Here is a 23,301-nt window from a genome sequence, read left to right as displayed (position 1 = left end):
ACCTTGGTTCTGGAGGCTTTTCTCCACGATTCTGCTTTTGCTACTGCCAGAGCCTCAAGGGTTTCACAATGATGTCAGGTTTCTTGACTTGGGAACACCATACTTGAGGTAGTAGAAGTTTGGATCACATGTTGTACAAACTTGAGGTTTTGATTCCTCAGAAACCCCAACACTTTCCAGAGGCCTGGAAGGCAGAAGCGTTCCTGGAGTGGTGGAGGTCTCATTTGAATCCCTCTGTTCATCTCAGGCCCAAAGTTTTGTCTTAGATGTTTAGACTGCAGCCTCTGACGTACCCTGCACAGTTAGTCCTTTTGGACAAGCAGAGAAAGACAGGTTTGTTTCAGTGAGGCCATTGACCATATTGCTGCTAAAGGTTATATTCTTCACCATGAGTAATTGATTGATTACTGAAAGACCCTGCAGTCGAGATTTAATTATAATCATGTGATTTATAAACTTTAATTCAAGTTAGATAAACAAAATTTTGCATGTTTACTGTAGGCAAGACTCCTTGCTAGGTATATCCTTTCTGAGTACCAATGATCTTTATGTTCTTAATAGTATTTCTTGACAAAAGGAAATACTTGTTGGATTTATGATGGAAAAGATCTTAATAAGTCTGTTGGCTTTATGAAGTAAGTTATCCTAAGTGGCTTCTTGATACAGTTTAGAGCACAAATGATGTTTGTGTTATACAGAAAAAAATTATAGTAAGGTAGAGACTCATCCATAGCGACATGCAGGCTTTAGTTTTAAATGCTAAAAAATAGATATTTGCATTTGAAGTCTTATTAAGTCAGACCAATGTGGTGGTTTTGGAATATGTTGTAAAAATGGAGTTGACATTGCAATCAACTGAAGTCCTAATTTAAATAACATTTTATTTCTTGTGCCAATCAATCTTTTTCTCCCAGATAATCAAACCCATTTTTTTTGTTTTGTTTTACTATTTATTTGTAAAACTCACATGACATGAACATTATGTGACAGAGTTGTTTGGGATCAAGAGAGAGAGTATCATCTCTGAGAAATGTATCATCTGGGAATAGGGGGGAAAATCACAAAGTAATTTTATTTGTATCATGCCTTCTTCACTGTTGGCTAAATCTGTGACAGTTTTATATTAAATAGTAACAATATTTGTTTATGCTTGAATGTATACTAGAGTAAATGCAGACTTTACTCAGTGTATTCTTGTTTGTAAAGACTCTTGAGTTCATGATGCACTTAATGGCCAGTTATAAAGGAACACTGACATTTCATGTCTAAGAATGTTCATCTGCCACTTGCTGTAAAAATTCTTTGTCAGAATTTTCATTTGACCCTCAAATCTTACAAAAGAACAATTTGGGGACGTCAAAAATAGCCAAATACAATTTCAGTTGATTCAAACTAGCACATGTTAGCCACAGGTACAGACTCTAGGAGGTCATGGATATTATATAATAGTATTATAATGAGTGAGCTATGGAGACAATTGTCTGTTTGCTGCAGTTATTTCATGGTTACATTCTCATTTTCAAGGACTAATACAATAAAAAATAATAAGATATTTTGTTTTGTTGAGGCAATATGTCTTATGTAGATCTTAATTAATTTGGTGGCATCTGCTTACTGTAAAGAAGGCTATTGCGCATGTTGAATCTTTTGGTAAATGAAATGTGTAGTGTGTGCCTATGATTTTTTGGTTTTGATTCTAGTTTTCAGTATGTGAAGATGCTCATGGGACAGGCTCCTGCAGAGTTCTCGTCCCTGTGTCGTCAGTGCTATGAGTGTACATTGTCAGTTGTTTAAACATTACTGAATCCGCTGTGGGTTGGCAAGAAGCATCTGGGAGCCAGACTTTTCCTGTGGACACATGCCAAGTCCTATATTGTATTTCCTCACTGCACTGGACTATATTGAGATAATTTTTCTTCTTGACTTTTTTTAATCCAGAAGTTGTTTTCCAAAGCTAAGTCATATGATAAAGCCTTTTTAACAAAGCTACCTGAATTCTGTAACCACTGGCTGATAACTTCTTTAGGCAGAATGGGAGTAACTAAGTCCTATAATTAGACAGCATTTGGAGTCAACATTACTCTTCTAGGTGGGCTGAGTAGTTCAGGAGAGTTTATATTGTTATTTTATGTATTGTCTTCAATTTGATGTTTCACTCTGAGCAAGGACAATAAACACTGAATGGTCCTTAAAGATGGTAGTGGGCAAGCCGGGCGGTGGTGGCGCACGCCTTTAATCCCAGCACTCGGAAGGCAGAGCCAGGCGGATCTCTGTGAGTTCGAGGCCAGCCTGGGCTACCAAGTGAGTCCCAGGAAAGGCGCAAAGCTACACAGAGAAACCCTGTCTCGAAAAACCAAAAAAAAAAAAAAAAAAAAAACCAAAAAAGATGGTAGTGGGCAGGCCATTAAATTTACATATTTGAATACATTATTTAATTAGATGGAAATAAAGCCTTGAATTGTATTTTAATAAAGTGTACATAATTATAGTGTAACATTTTATCAACTAAAAGTGCCAGGATAAGTTTATTCATTGTCATACTTACACTGAAAAATAGTCTAAACAGTTATGGTCTGAGAATAGGGAAGCAAGAGCACTTTCTCATATTGGAAAGTAGGGGAAGGGTTAGCTTTGCAGTCCTAACACTGTGCAACCCTTGGTCCTTAAAGTGGCAGGGATTTGTCCTTACAGGGTGGGAAGTTGAAGTTTACTCAATTTCCTACTCTGAAATGCTGTGTGTGACCTTGAAAAAAATCAGCTACAGCATGCCTGTCATGTACATTAAAAATGCCTTGGCTCTTTTACATAAAACGTTTTGTTTATGTTGGCTTTATTTCTGGAATCCAAGGACGAGAAACTTCCAAATGAGAGTTCAGCCTGTCCCTTCAGGGAGCCAGACTTGAACAAGGGTTTTATTTTTTAAGCTCAGACTTTTATTCCGTGTTCTTGGAAGAATATCAACTCCTACTTTGCAGGAGCCCTCCATCAGATGAGCTTTGTGTGCTCCCCTTCCCATCCTCCCTGCAATTCTTCCTTGCTTCTTTGGGGAGCCCCATTCTACAGAAATACTGTGCTTCTAGAACATCTTTCCTTTCTTGGCCATTACAAAATGCTTTATAACAAATTCCTCTCCGTGTCAAGAAAATAACCTTCTGCGGGAGAGTTGGAAGCTCCTTAACTGTTGTTCTGAATATCTCTGCACAGCCCCTCCTAGGTCCATGGAAATCTGTGTTTTGAGAGCGCTATTCTTTGTGTTATGTAAAGTGCTTTAATTTGCTGCCTTTTTTATGTCTTACTGCAGTCAGCTCTAGTGCGGAGCACTAGCTGCTGTCTTCTTCAGGATTGATCAGTCTCCCTGGGCTCCTGACTAGGGTGGAAGCTGCTCTGGGCTCTGCCTGCTTCGAGGCTCGACCTTCCTCTGTCTTCCATCATAGTCAGTCTCTGGGAGGGAGGTGATGGACGTGATTTTTCCATTTGCAAGCTGCTTTCCAACAGAAAGAAAAATGTAAGGGGCAAATGCCACGCTTTCCACTTTCTGTGGCCATTACAAAATTGACTCTTCTGTTTTTTAGCAGTGGACACTATTTTCAGGGAGGATATGTTATTGTCAGTCACGTTACTTTGTCACTGAGGAGTGTTAAAAACAAGAATATATGTCAGTGTGACACCCGTGAGATTATCCTTCTCATAAGTTCCGTTTTACGTCAAAAGGTTAAAGTGCTGGTGAGTTAACTAATGGCTTTATGAGCAAGTGATATACAGAGAGTCTACCCTGACAGGAGGAACTTGGGCTCTGGAAGCCCAGGTTCGTATCCTGCCCCTCCTTCATCCAGCTCTGTTCCCTGCACTGGTTACTGAAATGCTTCCATGCCTCTATTTCTTCATCTGGAAAATGGGAATAATAGTGTCCATTCCTCAAAGGGTTTTGAGGATTGCGTGAGATTTAAGTATGAAGTGCCAGTAGTCTTTGCACACAGCAAGTCCTCAGATTATTATTCTAATGACTACCAATATAAATCTGCTATGCAGTGTGCAGTATGTTGGGCACTTTACCTCATTTTGCCCTCAGAGGAATTCTCTAGGGTACGCTTGGTAATTTTTGTTTTCCTGATGAGAAAATTGAAATTGAGCAAGTATGATTTGGCTGACTCCGTAAAGCCAGTGAAAGAGGGTGATGACTCCTGGAGCACAACCTTTGTTTGTATTTATGTCCTTTCATTGACCTTCTTGAGCATGTAAGTGGGATAAATTCCTGCCTTAGCCATTTCACTATAATGATTCACTTGGCTGCTGTTTGGTGAGGCATACCATGTTTTCAAATTTAAAAGAAATGATATTTGAAGATACAAAATTCTAATTAACTTACATTCAAATGATAATAAAACACTGAACTTTTTTTTTTTTTTTGAGATAGGTCAGAGCCAAAGATGATCTTTAATTTGTTATCCTCCTGCCTCCACCTCCTGAGTGCCGAGCATAGAGTCATGCACCTTTAAGTCATGTCTGCTTTATGAAGTGTTAGGGCCCGAACATAAGGCTTCATGCATGCTAGGTGAGCACTCTGTCAGATAAGCCGCAGTCCTGATCCTAGAACACTCAACTTTGTGACGTCGTATGTGAGGAGATATGGCTGCAGATAACAGACCCTCCGAGTGCTGTCCCTGGACCAGCAGCACAGGCTGGCAACGTGACATTCAAAGATTCCCCCAAATCTAGTGAAACAGAATCTTTATGTATGGGTCATAGCCTCTGGATTTTTAACAAGACGCATAGATATTTCTGATACCTGTTGAAGTCTTCAGAGCACTGTCCTGGGCGAACAACACATGTAGGTGATCAGCAGGGATGTTGGTGTGGCTCATCCTGAAGTCTCAAACTGGAAGTTATATATGGCAGTGAAAGCATACAATAGCAATAGAAAAGTCCAAGTGGGGCTGCTATTTGATAATTGCTTCACAAATATTAAACATTCACTGTTGTGTGCTTGGTCCTTTCTATTCCTTGGCCTGAGGCCTTCTAGGCACTGGTAGCTATTGTATGTAGTTGGACACAGCCAACTAAGCCCAAAGAACGGAGGGACTAAGAGTGACCCTCCGGCTCCAATTAGGATGGTTGATTTTTCTGATATCAGCAACTTGGGACCTTCAACCAAGAGGGACTGATGCAAAGTGTATGTAGGGGTAAGAGCAGCAGGAGATGGCTTACTGGGTAAAGCATTTGGAGGATCAAAGTTTGGGTCCCAAGAACCCATGCAATGTCATATGTGGTAGTGTGTGTCTGTAGCCCCAGTGCCCCTTTCTGCAAGAGAGGCAGTGGAGACAGGAGAATTCCTGGGAGATTGCATGGTTTACACAGCAGCAAACAAGAGACTGTATTTCAAACAAGGTGGAAAGCGAGAACCAAGACTCAAAATTGTCCTTTGACCTCTGTGCACTAACTAACACCTGTGTACATGTACTAACACACACACACACACACACACACACACACACAGATAAAAAATTCAGAGAGGATAATTAGGGAATAAAATAGTTATACTATCACACCTTCCTGCTTCAGATACAGGCTACGAGTGACAGAAACGTTGAAAATGAGTGAGGCTGAAGGATATAGGAAATAAATCGGGAAGCTGTTCAACTCTACCCAGTTGAACTGTGGAGGGAAATGGACAAAAGTAGTTGTCATCGTAATCTATGATAAGCAGTGGGAGCTGAGCCATCATCTGGATATATTTGATAGATTTGAAGTCAGATTCCAAAACTACAAAGAAAGAATAGACACAAATGAATGCTATTAAAACCCATAAGCACTTTAAATTTCCGTTTGGATTTTAATGATACACAAACTCAGTGAGAGAGAAAGGTCAGGGGGATGAAAATATATCAGTTTCTTTGTGCTAGAATGTATTTAATGAATGTAGCTTTTGAAGAGACCTATGAAAATACCTGAAATTTATAGATTATGATCAGTATAATAAAAACTGTATAATAGCATTACTTTGTTTCTGGATGTAGTAAGGAGAGTAGCTCAGAGAAAACGCCTCAGTTTCAGTGTTATTTACTCCTTCTCTCTCAGAATTATTCTCCAACTGCTAATATTAGTAAGCGCTACCAGAAGCCCAAGTGGAATGCCTAGCTAGCCAAATCCATGTAACTTTGACTGGACAAACATTCTTAGAAACCGTTTCATCCCACCCCCTGTGCTGGTCTGTGGTAATATAAAGAAGCTCTCGGGGAGCTCACGCCTGGAGGAAGGTAGACTAGGAAACAAATGTTTGCAGCGGGCAGGACACGAATGGAGGGCTTTATGCATGCAGGAGCACACAGGAAACAGAGGCTAGTTGCCTGCTGGGTGTGGGGAAAGCCTCCTGGTTGTGAGATTGATTGAGCCCTGTCTTCAAGAGCAGTAGGCCTTATATTTGGCTTCTGGCCCAGGTGAAACTACGTCACAAGAGGACTTGAAATTGAAGTCGCTGAGCTGCCTATTTGGAGTCACCTATGAAGAACGGGGGAGGTGTTAGAAGTAGGCGGAGTCTTGTCATGAAATCTGAACTGTAGAGACGAGACTAGGAGTTTGTAGTGTCTGAAGTTGGGCTAACTGACATGGACTTGGAGAGGGTTGCTATGCGACGGCTCATTGGTAGGTGAGCTTGGGGAGAAAGGAGGACTGAGCTGTGGCGGCTTCCCAGGGCTGTTCTGAAGAGGGCACCTCGTGGGTCATCTGAGACTTTGAAGCAGATGGCAGAGAAGGAGAAGCTACTCTTAAGTGTCCCAGAGTCCTTCTCCCACCTGGAAGATGGAACCCTGATTATTTGGACTCAGTAAGAGTCACAGAAGTGATAGGCAGTAGCAGGACTTTTGTAGAGCTGGTGACCAGGACTTTCCTTGGATAACTGAGTCTACAACTGTGCCCACTGCTACTAATTAATTGATTTTGTGGGTGTCTTTGGGCATTCCTGTGGTCATTGCCTTGGAGGACGAGATACAGGCCTGCTCTCAAATTGACTGAAGCCATGGGTCAAATCTAATCAGGCAAAATATTATAGGATATCCCCTTGCTCCAAAAGTCCAGTTGCAAAATGTAAGAAAAGTAAGACTTTGCTTTATAGGAAAAGAAAAAAAAAAAAAAAAAAACCACAAAGAGATTTTACTTACCAACTCAATATGAGTCAACAGTATAATACAATTCAATCCTGAGATTGCGTGCTTGGGAAACATAAAATGATGGTTAGTGTTCTGGGCTAGCAAGATAATAATTTTTTTTATATGGTGGATAAACACTGTTTAGATATTTAACTAAACCTACTCTGGAAAATACAGGGCAGCATTCTTTAAAAAAAAGAAAAGAAAAGTGTGTTAAGGATCCCTTGGTAAGAATGATTGAGACTTCTGGAAGCTTTTGTTTGTGAACGTTACACTGCTCAATGTCTGTGTATCAGAACTAAAACTGAGACTTTTTTTAAAAATTTTTTTTTCCTGTTTTTGTTTTTGCTTTTGTTTTTCGAGACAGTTTCTCTGTATAGCTCTGGCTGTCCTGGAACTAGATCTGTAGACCAGGCTGGCCCCAAACTCACAGAGACCCACCTGCCTCTGCCTGCTAAGTGCTGGGATTAAAGGCACGTGCTACCACTGCCCAGCTAAAAATGTTTATTTTTAAATGAACTTTAAAATCATAATGATAAACTTAGTACGTATGTACAACTTATTTCTAGAGAAAAAACACCTTAGGCTTTTTTCCCCTCAGAACTAGTGAGAGGAAGAGTATATGATCTGCATATGTACAGCTCTCTGAAAGTCTCTAATGGAAGACATTTGGACTCTCCTACCTGCTTCCACATTTAGTGTGCTGTGATGGTTGATTCAAATCAAGTCCAGTCAACCGTAGAAGGGCAAGAGAGGTCCTGCGATGGCCCTTGCAGGTCATTCTGCATATTCCTATTGCTGATCCCAGACTCTACAGGCAACAGTGGAGGCCTGGGTGCAGGTGGGTCTGAAAGAACATCAGTGGATTGTCCATACTTTTAAAGTTCAAAAGTCTGTCTTGCACTTGAACAGATCTTTACCCTTGTGTGAGTTGATGACACCAGACAGACATTTGTCATTTTGGAAAATGTTGGTTCCCTACATTATTCAGAATCCAAATGTGGACACAATTTTTGAAGCGTACTTTGTTACTATCATCTCTCCCCAGGAAAGTCTCTCGTGCTGGAGGCTGTCGGTGGCTTACAGTGGGGGTCGCAGGTTTCTAAAATTGTAGTGTTTGCTTGAATTCTGTCATTGAAAGTAAACGTTGTCATTTGTGTCCCCAAACAACACATTCACTTTATTTCTAAGACAGCCTCTGCCAGGTTCTCAAATTGAGGTAACTGTAGTTTGTCGGTCATTCAAGTAAGAATGGTGTCCATGAAGTGGAGGGAACAGCCAGAGAGCTGTGTTGTGTGAGCCCTGTATTAATAAGACTGTTTTTAATGGAGATTATTGTAGGCACTTACAGAGCAAGTGAGATAGTCACATTATAGTTAAATAATCTAGTCACTAACTTAATTTTGATTAGGTAGTATTTTTTTTGCTTAATGAAATTTGAACAACCTTCTTTGACAAAATTTATTTTCTAAAAAGAGATTAAAAGTAATTTATAAATAACATACACATTTAGGGAAAAATGTATGGGGATAATAAAATACATATACATTTGAGATTTTTGTGTGTGTGCGTATTGGTGTTTTTCCTGCATGTATATCTGTGTGAGGGTGTTGGATCCCTGGAACTGGAGTTACAAACAGTTGTGAACTGCCATGTGGGTGCTGGGAATTGATCCTGGGTCTCCTGGGACAGGAGTCGGTTCTCTTAACTGCCGAGCCATCTCTTCAGTCCCGAGATATTCTTAATAAAAGAATTTTTAAAAGAGAAAACCTTACTAAATAAACATGGCCTACAAGATATCAATAGTAGTTATGTTTAAATCAGTATAATTTTTAAAAATTAATTTTTCTTCTCACTTACTGCTATTTTTCTATTTTCTAGCCATGTGTAGATCGTGCTTTTTATAATTAGAATAATAAGGAAAAGTTAATTTACATTAAAAAGGAACTGTAATTATATCAGAAATGTACAACCAAAAAGAACTTTTTATAACAAATTATTTAATTTGACTTTGTTAGGTTAAGAGAATTTTTAGCATTGAATTTTTAACAAATTTAGAAGGTAGCAAAGAGTCTTCTATTATACCAGGATCTGTGTTAGTTTTATTCTTTTTTGTTTGGCTTGTTTTTTAATTTATTGAGAATTTCATATGAGTACTATGTTTATATCATTTCCTTCCTCCACTTCCTCCCTCTACCTTCTCCTGCTACTCCTCAAATCCACAGCCTCTTATTCTTTAGTTACTATTGCTGCACACACACACACACACACACACACACACACACACACGCACACACACACACACGCACACACATTTATAAATATAACCTGCTGAGTTGTTCATTTAGGGTTGCTCATTTGTATATATTTAGGGCTGACTGCTTAAGATAGGATCACCTATGAGGGGGCTCATCCCTGGAGAAGACTGGCTCTCCCTTTGTCAGTAGCCATCGTTTGCCTGGAGCTCTTGATCTACAGCCCTGTGAGATCCCCCATCCATTTTGGCAGTAATGTGTGTTATTGCCTTAATGTATGTTGGCCAACTAAAAAGAAAAATCTTTTTGAAGTATCATGTATACATAACCAGATGTTTTGGATTTATAAGCCTTTCTGGACCTCGCTCTTCCTCATTGTCAAACCTTTCTATCTCTTGCCTGTATGTGTCCTTTTGACTTCCTTCTTTTTACAAACCTTCCTCCAGCCTTCATAGATGACCACAGACTTGGAGAAGGAATACAGGCTAATGGGTCGTGTGTAGAACCCCTCCCCAGTACTCTTCCCATCTTTTACATCATAACACAAGGACTGGCATTTTGTGTTTTCTGTCCCCACATGCCACATGTCCGTCTATTCAAGGATGGACATTTTGCTTACAGTGCCCTAGAGCCTGAGCCTTTGATGAGATGTGCAGGTTAGCTCATGGCTCCAACGTGGAGGTGAGTTCTTTCAAGTCTTGTGTATAGAGAGACCGAGTCATCTTCTCCATTTCCATGTAAGCATGCTTCCTTACTGAGTGTAAGGAAGAAAGGAAGCTTGCTGACTTGGACACAAATCTGCTTTCAGTTATGACTTACGTTAAAAACGAGTGAATTTTGGGTCCTGTGTTGGTGTTAGGGACGTTTGAGGGTGTGAAAATCCTGAGCTGAAGACAGAGCTAGGAAAACAGGAAAGGCAAAGCTGTATGATTTTGGCATCACAAATTATTATTCTATTTCCAGAACTACACTAAAATAAATAAATAAATAAATAAATAAATAAATAAATAAATAAATAAATAAATAAGTAAGTAAGTAAGTAAGTAAGTAAGTAAGTAAATAAATAAATAAATAAATAAATAAATAAATAAATAAATAAATAAATAAATAAATAGTTTCAGATACAGTTTGTGGTGGTGTCTAGCCTGCCCACCTATGTGAAAATGTCTTCCATGTCCATAAACAGCAGATACTTAAGAAACAATCCACCATACAGTGAAGGGTGTGTGTGTGTACTTGAAAATATTTGTACTTGAAATTACTGACAAATGCTCTCAGTAAGTTGCAATTTTAGTGAAAGTCAAAGAAGAGACACTGCAGCTTCCTGGTGTGTGCCTGAAGTTTAACCCTCTCTTATAAATGTCCTAACTGGATGTCACTTGAGCAAGTTATTCAGGCTCCACAAATTTCATTGTTTGCATTCACAAAATAATGAAGATACAAGTGTTTAGTATTGCCTCATAGAATTATTGGAGTATTTAGTTACATAATGGATTTAAACATGAATAATATGGCTATTTAAGCAATAAATACTAACTATTCTTGAGAGGAAAAACCCACACATGATTACATAATCAAGTGAAGTCTGGGCAAGTGTGATCTAAACTGAAACTCTGTTTCAGAGAATAGTTTTTTCTTTTAAAATACGTTGTAGGAGTTTGCTCTCCCAGTTGAGCTTAAATGTGTTGTGATTCAGTAACCAAGAGCACTGTTTTCTGAAGGCAGTCCATGGGAAACCTAATCATTGTGTGAGTCAAGTTAGTGACTGGAAGGGACTGGAAAGTCAGTCCTTGGCTACTGCACTCACTCACTCACCTTGCCTCGGTGCTAACCAAGTGTGGTAGCCTTTCTCAAGCATGCTGTGTTGAGCCTTTTTCTCTTTGTTTATTTTTCCTAAAAGTAAGAATGTTAGTAAGCTAGAAACAGCAGTATCACAAGTATCACACAGCTGCACAGACTGGTGACCCTTGCTAGGATACTAATCTATCTGCTAGGAAACGGTCAATTTTCAAATTAAATAGATTAATGTAAAGGAAGGGGAAGTCCCAGCTTCTTCATAGTAAAGCACTTCTTAACATGGATTTTCCTAAAAAGATTTGGAAGGACTTGACTCTGTTCTTCCTCCTGTCCTTGCTCAACCTAGGAAGGAGGTCAAGAACCCTTTAAAAAGAAGTGGCTGCAGTTAGGCTACGGGACAGTGTGGGTTGAAGGCTTCTGGAAGTTCCCCCTTTCTGACAGGTTTAGAGGAGCCTTTTCTGACCACCAGACATTTCTAGAACACACCGACTAGCAGGTGCTGACTGCATTTGATTGTCTTTGGCACTTAGCTTGCTTTATTTTTGTCTTGTCTGATCACAAAACAACCTCCGATGATTCTTCTAACACCGTGTGATTGGAATAATAACTCCGTGTGTTGGATAGCTTGTGTTGCAGCTGAGAGGCATGTAAATACAAGCTGCTTATTTGCAACAAGCTTCCAGATTTGCAATATGATTGCTATGGAAACCACATAATGAAAACCTTCTAACCATCTGTGTGGCTTGATGGATTTTACTGCATAGCTGAGCTGTTTTTGTTTACTGTTATTAAAATGTTGAATGGAATATATTAACCCACAAACATGGACTATTTGAGGTATTAATTAGTATTATATAATGGCATTGTGCCTCAGCATGAAAATAAAATATATTTAATAATAAATCTAAGTAAAATAACATGTGAACGTATGTATTTCTAATATGGAGTGAAGGTAATTATTGCCTGGAATTTTGATTCTTCTTCTGTGGCTTTTAGTGGCATGGGGAGGTTTTCTCTGTTAAGAAATGAACTTTACGACTTCCATGATTTTCCAATCCACTTGTGCCCAGTATTTAGTCAGCACCTCCTTTCTACCAGGCTCTAGTCAATAGTCATTGTGAATATTCTCCTCTCAGATTAAAAACACAAAACTTGAGTTTGTCTTTAATGTGGAAGGTATTTGTATTGTTAGGCCAAGATGAATGAGTTGTTGACTCTTACTGAGAAAACTTGACAGATGGATTGCATAAGGCTTTCACCTAAAATGTCAGTACAGTTTGGAAATGCAAGTAGGCATCGTCGTAGAAGCACCTCATGCTCTACAACACTGCCTACAAGGATGACCTCACAGAGACTTTTCTGTAAATACTGGTGCTCACATATTTTAATGTCATTGTTCTGATGATTTAATAATACATTGCATAGAGGCAAAGTTTTCCCATACCAGTACAATCCTTAGCATATATTATAGACACATTTTAATAAAGTAAAGATAAATTTGTGATAATAAATTCTTCAGATTTTATTGTTAACTTGGCCAAGAACATTTTCCATTTAATTCTTACAGTTATTTTTATGGCATACTGATGCTAATGTTGAATGGTGAGTCTAAATCCTAGTTTCTTCTTTTTTTTTTTTTTGGTTTTTCGAGACAGGGTTTCTCTGTGTAGTTTTGCGCCTTTCCTGGAACTCGCTTTGGAGACCAGGCTGGCCTCGAACTCACAGAGATCCGCCTGGCTCTGCCTCCCGAGTGCTGGGATTAAAGGCGTGCGCCACCACCGCCCGGCTAGTTTCTTCTTAAAAGCCAAAAATAGGGCCTCCTACCCAGCTGTGGCTTTGTTTGACTAAGTGCCCTTGTGGTCTTTACCTCTTAATACTGGATTTGTGGCCGGGCTGGAGAGAGTGGATTCGAAGGAGAAAGAAAGGCAAGGCAAGCCCTGTCTTTGGTCTTTAAAAATAAATGTACCATCTGTGAAAAGAGTAGGTGGGATTAGCTGTGAATTTCTGCCTTTGGAGCTGATGGGAGAACACCCTATAAACAGCCTGCTTGTGATAAGTAGTCCTTGAGATTTGGCCAAAGCGAGGTGATGGTTGTTAAAAGAAGTGTCCCGTATTAAATTACCGAGGTTAACTCAGCAGTGTGCATAAAGACAAACAGTTCCAGCTGCTCCTTATTTTGGAGCTTTTATTATTTTGTCTGAGTTGAATTATATAAACTCAAACCACTTATATTTGACTTCTAAGCACAGTAAGTCTGAAGCCTGCTTCAAATCCTGGTGTTGATTAATCACTAGTTAAAATGTACAGGAGACTTTTTTAATACTTTACAGTTGCCCTTTTCTCTGGTATTAACCCTATCCAGTTGCAAAAACAACTCCGTGTTCTTCCCCCAACAACACAGATTATCCAGGCTAGCCTCTCAGTGACGGTATGGCCATTTGTCCTCTAGTCTCTAAACCTGAGCCTGAAAACATTTAGGCAGGCAGGCACAAAGCTTATCGATTCTGGTTCCTCCACCTCTCACAACATCTCCTTCCCGTTTCCTCTGCCCCTTCAGTTCAGGACTTCCTTCCTCTTTATCTAGACACTCCACGCCCCTCATCCAGGCTGGCTGAGACAATGGGATCTAAGAATCACTTTTAAAGCATTTTTAGTCCTGCCCTGTCTGCTTAGACACCTTCTAGGGTTCTCTCCGCCCACCTGACTATCTGAAGGCTATAGCAAGATGTTCATGGATTCTAAAGTGGCCCCCATTTCTCACATTCTCTCTTATCTTGCTCTTCCCCAAGAATACCCTGTTCCTTTGTCCAGTGACTGTGACTGTGCCTTGTTAGTTCCTTTCCCTCGGGTCTCATCTCTGTCCTAGCAGGCTGTCAGCATCCTCAGGGTAGAAGCTCTTCCTCCTTTGCCCTCCTGGCAAATGCTCCCTCCCACACACGGCTCTTCCTCAATGAAAACTGCTTGACTAGTTGATTGATTTCAGATTCATTCTGGCTACCGATGTATATCTTACATATATGTTGTGGATTATTCTTGAGTTAGGATATTTTTTAATTTAGTTTTTCTTTGGTATGCCATTGTTTGTATATCCTACATTAAATGTTTTTCAGTTTTTTTTAGTAAGTCCTTAAGTAGGGAAAGTAATAAGAATGACATAGTTTGATTCTGTTTTAAAAATTAAAAAAAAATCTTGCATAATTTTGTTACTTTGTTCCATATCTTGAGAAGGGAATGTACTTGGAGTGTGTGGGAGAACAAAGCCCTGACTACAGGGAGGATAAAGATCATGGTCTGTAACCACAGACTCAAGTTTGAATCCTGCGCTTTGGAAGAGTTCCATCTTCTGCGTCTTAATTTACTGTCTGTGGAATGATGATTTAGAACCATTCATCTATAAAGCCGTCTCTCCTGTGTATGTGACACCTAGTAGACCCACAGTATAATTTGGGGAATTACCTTGAAGTGTTAGGACCCATCTTGTAAGAGGATTAAGTGAAGAAACCAGTGACCATGTCTGGCAATTGATGACTTAGAGGTTAGCTGTATTTTATATCACACATTTTCCCATGCTGTCTTGATGTTTTAGGAACTGTGGTTTTATTGTAGTATTTCTATTACTCAGTATAATATGGCTTATTTGTATAATGCTGGCTGCTATTCTACTAGATTTAAGGGCTGGAATGGATTTAAAGTGGCTCCGGACAAGTTTCTCTAAGTATTTAAAACAAATATATAGCACATTAGTGCACATCTCACATTGTATCAGGTCAGCTTAAGCCTTGCTGAGGTTGCTGCCTGGTTATTAACAAAGGAATGTGGATCTTGATTGTCTCGTGCTTTTAAAGGTAATTATTTAAGTGCCGTAGACTTGCCCAGCTCTGTAGTGTGGGTGGGTGCTGTGACGGAGCATGGACCTGTTAGTGTACCACTATGCTGTTTGTTTGCAGAAGAGGAAGAGGACACTGCTTCAGTGAAGATGGACGAGCAAGGGAAGGGGAGTCGGGACAGTGCACATTACCCCTCAGGTAGGCCTGGCCAAGCTTACTTTTGTTTTGTTCTAGTCACTTTCTGACTCTGAAGATGTTTGCACAGCTCCCCGGAGAAGTTGACTTGTTTGGTCTGTATGTCTTATGGCTGATAAGCTGCTTAGTCCCATTTAGGATGCATGAAAACCACTTGAGAAGGATTTATAAAGTAAGCCAATTTATACAAGGTATTCCTTCCTGAATTACTTTGTAATGACTCAATTAGCTTTCATTTCTGCACAAAGGAGATTTAGTTGCATAAATTAGCTTATCATCATTGAGGAAGTGTCACTGCTAAAGGACAGTTTATAGATACAACATGCAGTTGCTGTCAAACCTATAAGAATGTAATATAGACATCTGTGTATACTTTGTGCTTGAGCAGAACAGACTTCTGCCATTCAGAGACTAACAGGGGACAACAAGTTGCCCAGGGGACTGGCAATGTAGACATCTCTGAAAAGGTCAACTTGACACAGGCTCTGACAATCGACCCACAGCTCTGTCTTCTTTGATAAAAATCAGATAAACTTAAGACCGCTAATTGATCTGCAGCCTGTTTAAATGTTGGCCATGCATATCTTCATTGCATATGATTAACACACAAAGCAAATGAATTGGGGAAGAAATGCCAGAGTCCAGTGACAGCAGCTTAAAAATGAGAAGACTGGGACGGATATTCTGCATTATCCATTTCCACCTGGCACATGGCCCCAAGTACTAATTATGACCGAGATGGAAAATAACTGCGTACATGATGTACAAAGTCACACGATACAGACAACTTTTCTTGCTTGTTGTTATTTCCAAGTAGCACAAGATAAACTATCTGTAGCGCAAACATGAGGTTAGTTTGGATAAACCAGCAATTATTTTACAGGGAGAGAAGAGATGGCTGCCTTCTTATCAGGACTTTACACCTCTTCATAGTCACATGTCAGATGGGGCAAGGTCTGCCCTGTCACCCCCGGGTCCTGTACAGAGCTGGAGCTCAGGTCACCTTCCCCTCGCTGATATGTCCATACATCACTCTTTTGAGCTGTCAGAAGCAGGGTGGACAAGCAGTGTGTGTTCAGGAAGTAGCTTTCCCGAGGCCTTCCTACCGTGACATATGGAAAGGAAGCAGAGGCCTGATTCTGGACCTGGACAGGAAGGTGGGAGCAGGTTGCTGCAGAGGGCTTAGGTTTGCTTTTTTTTTCTTCCCAGAAAGGAAACAAGGACAGAGTCATTAGATGTTAGCACTCCTGCCCTGTACAAAACAGCTGTGAAACATGGCGGCCAGCAAAGCCCCAGGCACAATGCTTGATAGTAAAGTAGGTATATATATTTTAAGATGTATCATGAAGCTTCTGCCAAAAGCATGCAGGTTTCTTTTTAAAATGTCTGTGCGAGGCATTATCAGGCAAGGCTCTGCATTTGGTCCCCATCACCACAAAGCAAAGCAAAAACATCTCACATGGTCATCTTCCAGGGCATAGGCTCATGCCTTTAATCCCAGCATTTGGGAGACAGAGCCAGGTGGATCTCTGAGGCCAGCCTGGTCTACAGAGTGAGATCCAGGACAGTCTCCAAAACTAAACAGAGAAACTTTGTCCCGGTTTAAAAAAAAAAAAAGTTTCTCGCTTTCGTGAGCCTTCTGTGCTTTCAAAGCTGTATTTCTACATGACTTCCGTCTGTGTGTGTTTAGACACACTTAGATTTTAAAGATAAACTAGAGGGGCTTCCTACTTTCCACAAACAAGACTGTTCCTCATTTTCTAGGCCCTGCATCCTTTCCCAAGGAGATGGGCTAATAGGCAGGCTGCTGACTCCTCCCTCGTTGTTAAGGCCTCCTCTTCACACCTAGAACCTCAGTCAAGTGTAGATATAGCTGCTCAGTGCACACAGTTCTTCAGCGGTGCTCGCGTGTGGGACACGGAATTGAGGTAGGCATGGATACCGTCATCATCAAGATTATAGAAAGCACAGTTGAAAATGCATCCTTCCCCAGCACTGCACATCGCTGGCTCCATCCGTGGCTTCCTTGCAGCAGTGAGGTTTAATGAAGTGCTCCCGATGCACGTCTGGGGAGAGATGCATCTTGCACACGGTGGGGGTCTCTCCCCTTGCCCGCCTCTATACCTCCCATTAGTGTTAATGGGAGTTTCTCCAAGTGTATCCAGGGAAGAGAAACCCCCAAGTGATAAGAGTACGTATTAGAAATCACCATATACTCTTCTTTTTGTCCTTTCTTCCCCGCCCCTACTTAAAAAAAAGTCCATTAAATAAAAAGTAACTTGGGATCCCACAGTTTGGCCAAAAACCTCACCTTTAGTTGTTTTTTTTTTCTTCCATGTCTTTGGACCAAGCCTAAGACTGAGCAGCATGGGAACATGTCCGGGCCCCTGCTGGGGAAACTAGTTCTTTAGACCTTCTGCTTCTTGGCCGGAACTGTGTGGAGGGCCTGGCATGTGAAATGATGTCGTCCCCTCTGCTCTAATTCCTTGACTCTCAAGCTGACGCTGACAGACTGCGTGGGGTGCAACATTTGACCCATTTAGTAGTTGATTTAATCTGACAAGACTGTTCCCACTTCTAAATCTCTATTTGTCTAAATAAGTGGTTTTTAAAAGAAATCAGTCACTTTATTATTAAGTGATTTTTTTTTTCTAAAAAAAGAAAGAAATTGACAATGTTTGGAGCTATCTGGCCAGCTGGAGTGCCCTCTAGTGTCCATTTACAGAATTTATTTACTACAGGCTTGGGGGTGGGGGTAGGGTGAGGGGGGTGGCCCCAAGCTTTGTTAGCTTTTGGTTGGATTCCAAGGGCTTGCACACGTCCCTGCTGGTGTCCCTGCTGGTGTGTTTTAGTGCTTCAAGCCCAAGTGCTGAAGTGGAGAAGCCGATGTGATGTCTGTCTCTCTCAGCCTCCTCCGACCCATCCTGTCCTTCTGCCCCCCCACCCCTCTCTCTTTCAGTCTTAAAAAATGAAAAATTAACAGGGGATTCTGTTAGGTTGTATTTTCTAGTCCCTGTTTATTTTCTCACAAATATAATTGAAAGGGCACATCCTATAAATACTTAGATTCGATGTTATTTAGATTCTCTTTAAAAAAAAATGTTAAAGGCCTTAAGGAGAGTTTTTAATCTTCTAATAAATTCATACTTTGTGAAAACCAACAGTATGCTAACTGTGCTAATGTGACCAGTGGCTGAGATTGCCAAGAAGCCTGCTGTTTGAAAGCCATCTAACCAAACTAAGATGACAGCCTGATCTAGCATCCATCGCTACATTATCCCCTCAGATTCCAAGATGACATTCCGAGATGGAAGTTGTCAGCACGTATGTGTTCCGCCTGGCTAGTGAACACACGGACATCTTATGTCTTACTGATACTACTTGCATTCTTTTTTCCTGAACTCATCAAAACTCAATTATCATGAAATTAAAAACAGGAAACAGTTCTCAGTGTAACAAAAGCGTCCAGTGTATTGAAGTGCGTGCTGTGTTTCGGGAGGCCCGCCCGCACTGTGAGTGACAAAGCATTTGTTACCCAGTTACTGTGGTGTTACAGGGCGGAGAGCACTAAATAATCAATCAGTTAATGGTGTGTATGGCAGTTTGAACACACCACATCCATTGTGCTTATGCCAGGAGAGGGATGAGCCGGGAACTCTGGTGGATGTTGCATGTTTATTCAGAACCCAATGTCCTAGATCTGGCTGATCAAAATCTGTAATGGCAGTTTCAAAGTTGCAAAAATATTGTAGAGACAGCTTTGAGGGACTTTGGGTACAAACGCTTTCTATTTGTGTATTAAAGTCTGCTCTTATCATCACTGTTACCAAGTGTTCCAAACTCGGTGAGATGGTCACTTCCCATGTGTCTGTCCCGTCTCGTAGACATTGCTGACTATGTGGTAAGGCCTGTTGTTCTTGGGAACACGTGGGAGTGGGCTTAGGACTGATAAAAACCAGCAGAAAGCATCGTGCTGTTCTGATGCAAGTGCCATCACCGCGGGGTTTGGATTAAGAGTGGGAACGGAGGGGGACGTGAAAAACCAAACCTTTTTGAAACGATCTTCATGAACATGCTCAGAAGAAGGCCTCTTGTGGATTCACTAGGATGTTCCGTGATTCACGAGAGCTGTTTAGACTTTCTGGCAGTCTGGGGTGATCCTTTCACTTCTGTCGGTTCAAGCCATAACTCCAACTTTCTCTTTCTTTTTCTAGGAGATAGAAGCACTGATTATGCTAATTTTTACCAGGGCCTGTGGGACTGCACTGGAGCCCTTTCTGACGAGTTGTCCTTTAAGCGTGGTGACGTCATTTACATTCTTAGCAAGGTAAGAAGGTACTCCCAAATGATAGCCAACTAGGGGAAATGCATCGTTCACTTCTCCTGCCTTTGAATTTACAACACGAGGGAAAAATGCCAATCGGAGTTCTTCTAGGTCCTTGTTAACAATTGGAAGTTCGAAATAATTAATTATTTTGTCAAGTGAAATATAATCAGAATTTAAACACAATCAGATAACAGGATTCAACTTACCAGTGTGTTTACCCATCCCTCCAGCCCTTGGCAGGAACCCACCTGCCGCCTTCTCCAGAAACAATATACTTATGTGAAAGTTAACATTGTACGGTACTGGGTTATTAATTGTGTTGTTCTTACTTCTTCCTTCTCATTCTTCTGTGTGCTTATTCTGAGCTTGCCTGCCATTCTCCACTGGAAGCGTTGTGTTTATAGAAGAGGTTTTTCATCTTTGTGTAAACACATTGGTGTTCCGACAATTTAAAGGCGATGCTTTTCTATTCAGACAGGTTGAGGTAATTTTTTAAAGTTTAACACACTATATTTGTAAGTGTGGTGGCAAAGTATGTTGCCCCAAACTCATCTTTATATTCATAAGAATCATTTCTGCTTTTTGAGACATTGGACTGTAGAACCTGTCAGCTCTAAATCTCAGGGTATACTCCTGCTACTGTGTATGAGTTCTCTTCATTTTCATTGAAAAATTTTCCTTCTGTACCATTAGGGATTTAAAAAAGTGTCTACTTTTTGAGACTATTTTAGCACCAAATGATGAATGGAAATGATTTGAATATAAGCAGGGAAATGTTAAGTAGGTCATAAGTCTAACACTTTAATGTGATTGATCTGAGAATTTTTTTGGATAGTTCAGAGGGATAAGATGTATTAGATAAAATCGGAATTTGAAAATAAGATCACATATTGGATTTTAACCTTGGATGGCTGGTACAGAAAATCTTGACCCCGCTGGTCATAGCATCTTAATGAAGATGGGCTGCTCTTGTTCTCCCAGGGACATGTCATGAGAGTGCAGACAGTACTTGAGCTGTCAGTCATGACTCAGACTAGTTTTGACTAGTTTTTTTCCTTCCCTCCTGCTTAATTCCATACCATAGGTAAGCATCCATAATACCAGGACACATTCTAGGCACCAAGAATTCCATAGGATTAGTACTAAGTGTTTGTAAATTGGTGGATTAAGGAATACTTAGAATAACTTAATACAGGGAGCTGCAATCTTGGCTTATTAAGATGTCCAAAACCAAGGCTCCTCACACAGTTTCCCTGCTCATTGGTGTGTTGTTATTTCTTGTTGCTCCTGGAAAGACACTTTCAGTTCTTGGAAGCCACGGTAACCAGCCCTACTACAACTCATTGCCAGTACCAGGAATTGAACCCACAGCCTTTCTCATGTTTATCAAGTGCTATGCAGCTGAACTAGTGCCTCAGCCTCACTCCCCACCCCTCACTCATTTCCCTAACTGGCTCAAACTGGTCTTGACTCCAGTCACCCTCCCAATAGTGTGCTCTCAGGCATTGCCATGTGGTGTCATACTCTACATGACAGCTTTTGGTTAAGTCTATTATTAAACATTTAATTATCCTGAGTTAAATCAGCAACTTTTAAAAATTAATTATTTAACAAAATTAACCCTGTTTGGCCCAGTTCTTATCAGGAAACTTTCCTGAAGTCTTTTCCAAAATTTACGAAGTTCACTGTTTCTTTAACCAATTTGGCTGCAAGTATATAAAATTAAAGAGTTGACTAACTTCTATTTGAAATTTCCGATTCTCGGGGTAAATGGCACAGCCACTGTACTCCTTGTGCACATATGGAGCTTGTAAAGCCCGCATGGATCCATTCTTAAGGCCTTCTTCATGAGTCAGCTTAGCTGCTGTGAAGCCCACGCAGAACACCCATCCCCGAGACAGACAAAGTGGTGTGGGCTTGGCTCAGGTCCACCATTTTCTGTTCCTGTGAAATTCAAAGTGTAGCCCTAGTGTGTTGGGCTTCCAGGATGCTGAGGATAGAAGTTTAGTTCTCAGAAACCAGTTTTGTAAAGACTGTAGTTTTATGTATAAAGCTTGGTTTAAGAACTTGGGTTAGAGGTGGCCCAGCTCATAGGCGGCATTCACTTCCATCTAAACATTTTAAAAGCTGTTATCTGGGAGAGAACCGTCCTCCTCATTCAGACCTTTGCAAGGCTTGATGTCCTAACATCAGTCAGCCCTTTGGGTTCCTTCTAGAGATGGGCATTTTAGCTGGGGCTAATTTGGGTTTTTGAAAGAAGAGCCAAGAAGGATTACTTGTTAGCCACCGAATCTTCCCCCATAGGCTGAATGATTTAGTGCTCACTGTCAGCAGCTGTGAACCTCAGAGAATGAAGTGTGGGGGGGGTATGGTTAGGATAAAGAGAACAGCCACCCAGCTCTCCCTGACAAGCCCCACATCCCCAGACTTGGCTGGGGCTGTTGACAGTCTGCTTGCTTTGGAGTGAGTGCGCTTGTGAAGACCCCCTTCTCTTCACTGGGTAGGCTCAGAAGGAATTCTGGAGAATCTCTTGCAATTTTTTTTATTACTGTAACCTCACAGTTTTGTCCAAACTTTGGCAAACATAGACCTTACGTTAATACCATAACTGTGCTTAATTTCCAAATGCTTAAAATAATACATTGAGAACTCAAGATTTCCAGAACTAAGTTATGAATTTCTGAATCAAGGTAGGACCAGTATTGTCTATTTTTAGAAGGAGAAGCAGTTGGGTCGGTGAGATGCTCAGCAGGTAAAAGTGCCTACATTTGCCCTACAACCTGAGTTCAACCCGAGGCCCACACTGGGGAAGGAGAGAGCTGACTTCCCTAAGTTGTACACACACTAAATAAACAATGACTGTTATTTTTAAAGTATAAGCAGTATAAAAATCACTACTTTTTTATATGCCTAATAATTGTTTAATCTTAGAGTATTATCGAGACTTTTGTGACGATGGTATGAAATTTTTACCATTTTAATTTATTTTTTACACCATCTAGTGGCTCCGAATGAGCAGTGCAGGTAATTGCAGCTAATGTGCACAGTCAAAACGGTGTCATTAATTCAACTTTAAATCTAGCTATGGGTTATTACTTTCCCATCTCATGTCAATAAAGTATTAGCATTAATCATGAAGAATTTTGTTCATCATTTTGAATTGTGTGGAAATTGTATACACAGGAAGAATATATTTTAAGGAATCTAGCATAATATTTGTGGAGACAGAAAATGAATACTTTGTGAGAAATCGATGTCATGACTTTGTTAAATAAATAAAACCATTTAAAAGGTTTTAAAGAAATGCTACTTAATCTTAGAAATGTAGTGACTTTTAATTTGAACTAGTACCACTGATTTGACTTACCGCCCACAAATTTGTCAGTTTTGAATGCCCTTTTTAAAAAGGCAACACAAAACAGTTTAAGAAAAAATAAATTCCTTTCATATAAGTATTTAGCAAATCAAAAAATAAAATGTCATGCTTTATAATGAAGAGTGTTTTAATTTTGTAAATGTAATGATAGAAAACATTTCGCTGATTTGTCGATTAGACTATTTTTATTATACAGCTCTATGGAAATACAGCTTTATTTTTAAATTTCTCTCTCTCTCTCTCTCTCTCTCTCTCTCTCTCTCTCTCTCTCTCTCTCTCTTTCTTTTCCATGGAACCCTCCTTGATGGTATGTCAGCTGCGCTCAGTTACCCTCAGGGTGACTGACTTATTTTAGCCTCTTTTGAGAGTTACACAAATCTTA

At 40.3% G+C, this 23,301-nt stretch overlaps 1 protein-coding gene across 1 annotated transcript in view; it reads left to right on the top strand.

Moving 5' to 3' along the window:
• Skap2 (src kinase associated phosphoprotein 2) overlaps positions 1 to 23,301 on the top strand; it is a 160,348-nt gene that overhangs the window by 124,488 nt on the left and 12,559 nt on the right. The window contains exons 10-11 of the mRNA XM_059257845.1: positions 15,142 to 15,219; positions 19,431 to 19,543. Of these exons, the coding sequence (XP_059113828.1) occupies positions 15,142 to 15,219; positions 19,431 to 19,543 (191 nt within the window). The remainder of the gene's footprint in view (positions 1 to 15,141; positions 15,220 to 19,430; positions 19,544 to 23,301) is intronic.

This window comes from Peromyscus eremicus, chromosome 3 (genome assembly GCF_949786415.1).
Source record: "Peromyscus eremicus chromosome 3, PerEre_H2_v1, whole genome shotgun sequence".
In the NCBI taxonomy this organism is placed as follows: Eukaryota; Metazoa; Chordata; class Mammalia; order Rodentia; family Cricetidae; genus Peromyscus; species Peromyscus eremicus.
This window is presented reverse-complemented; position numbering and strand designations above follow the sequence as displayed.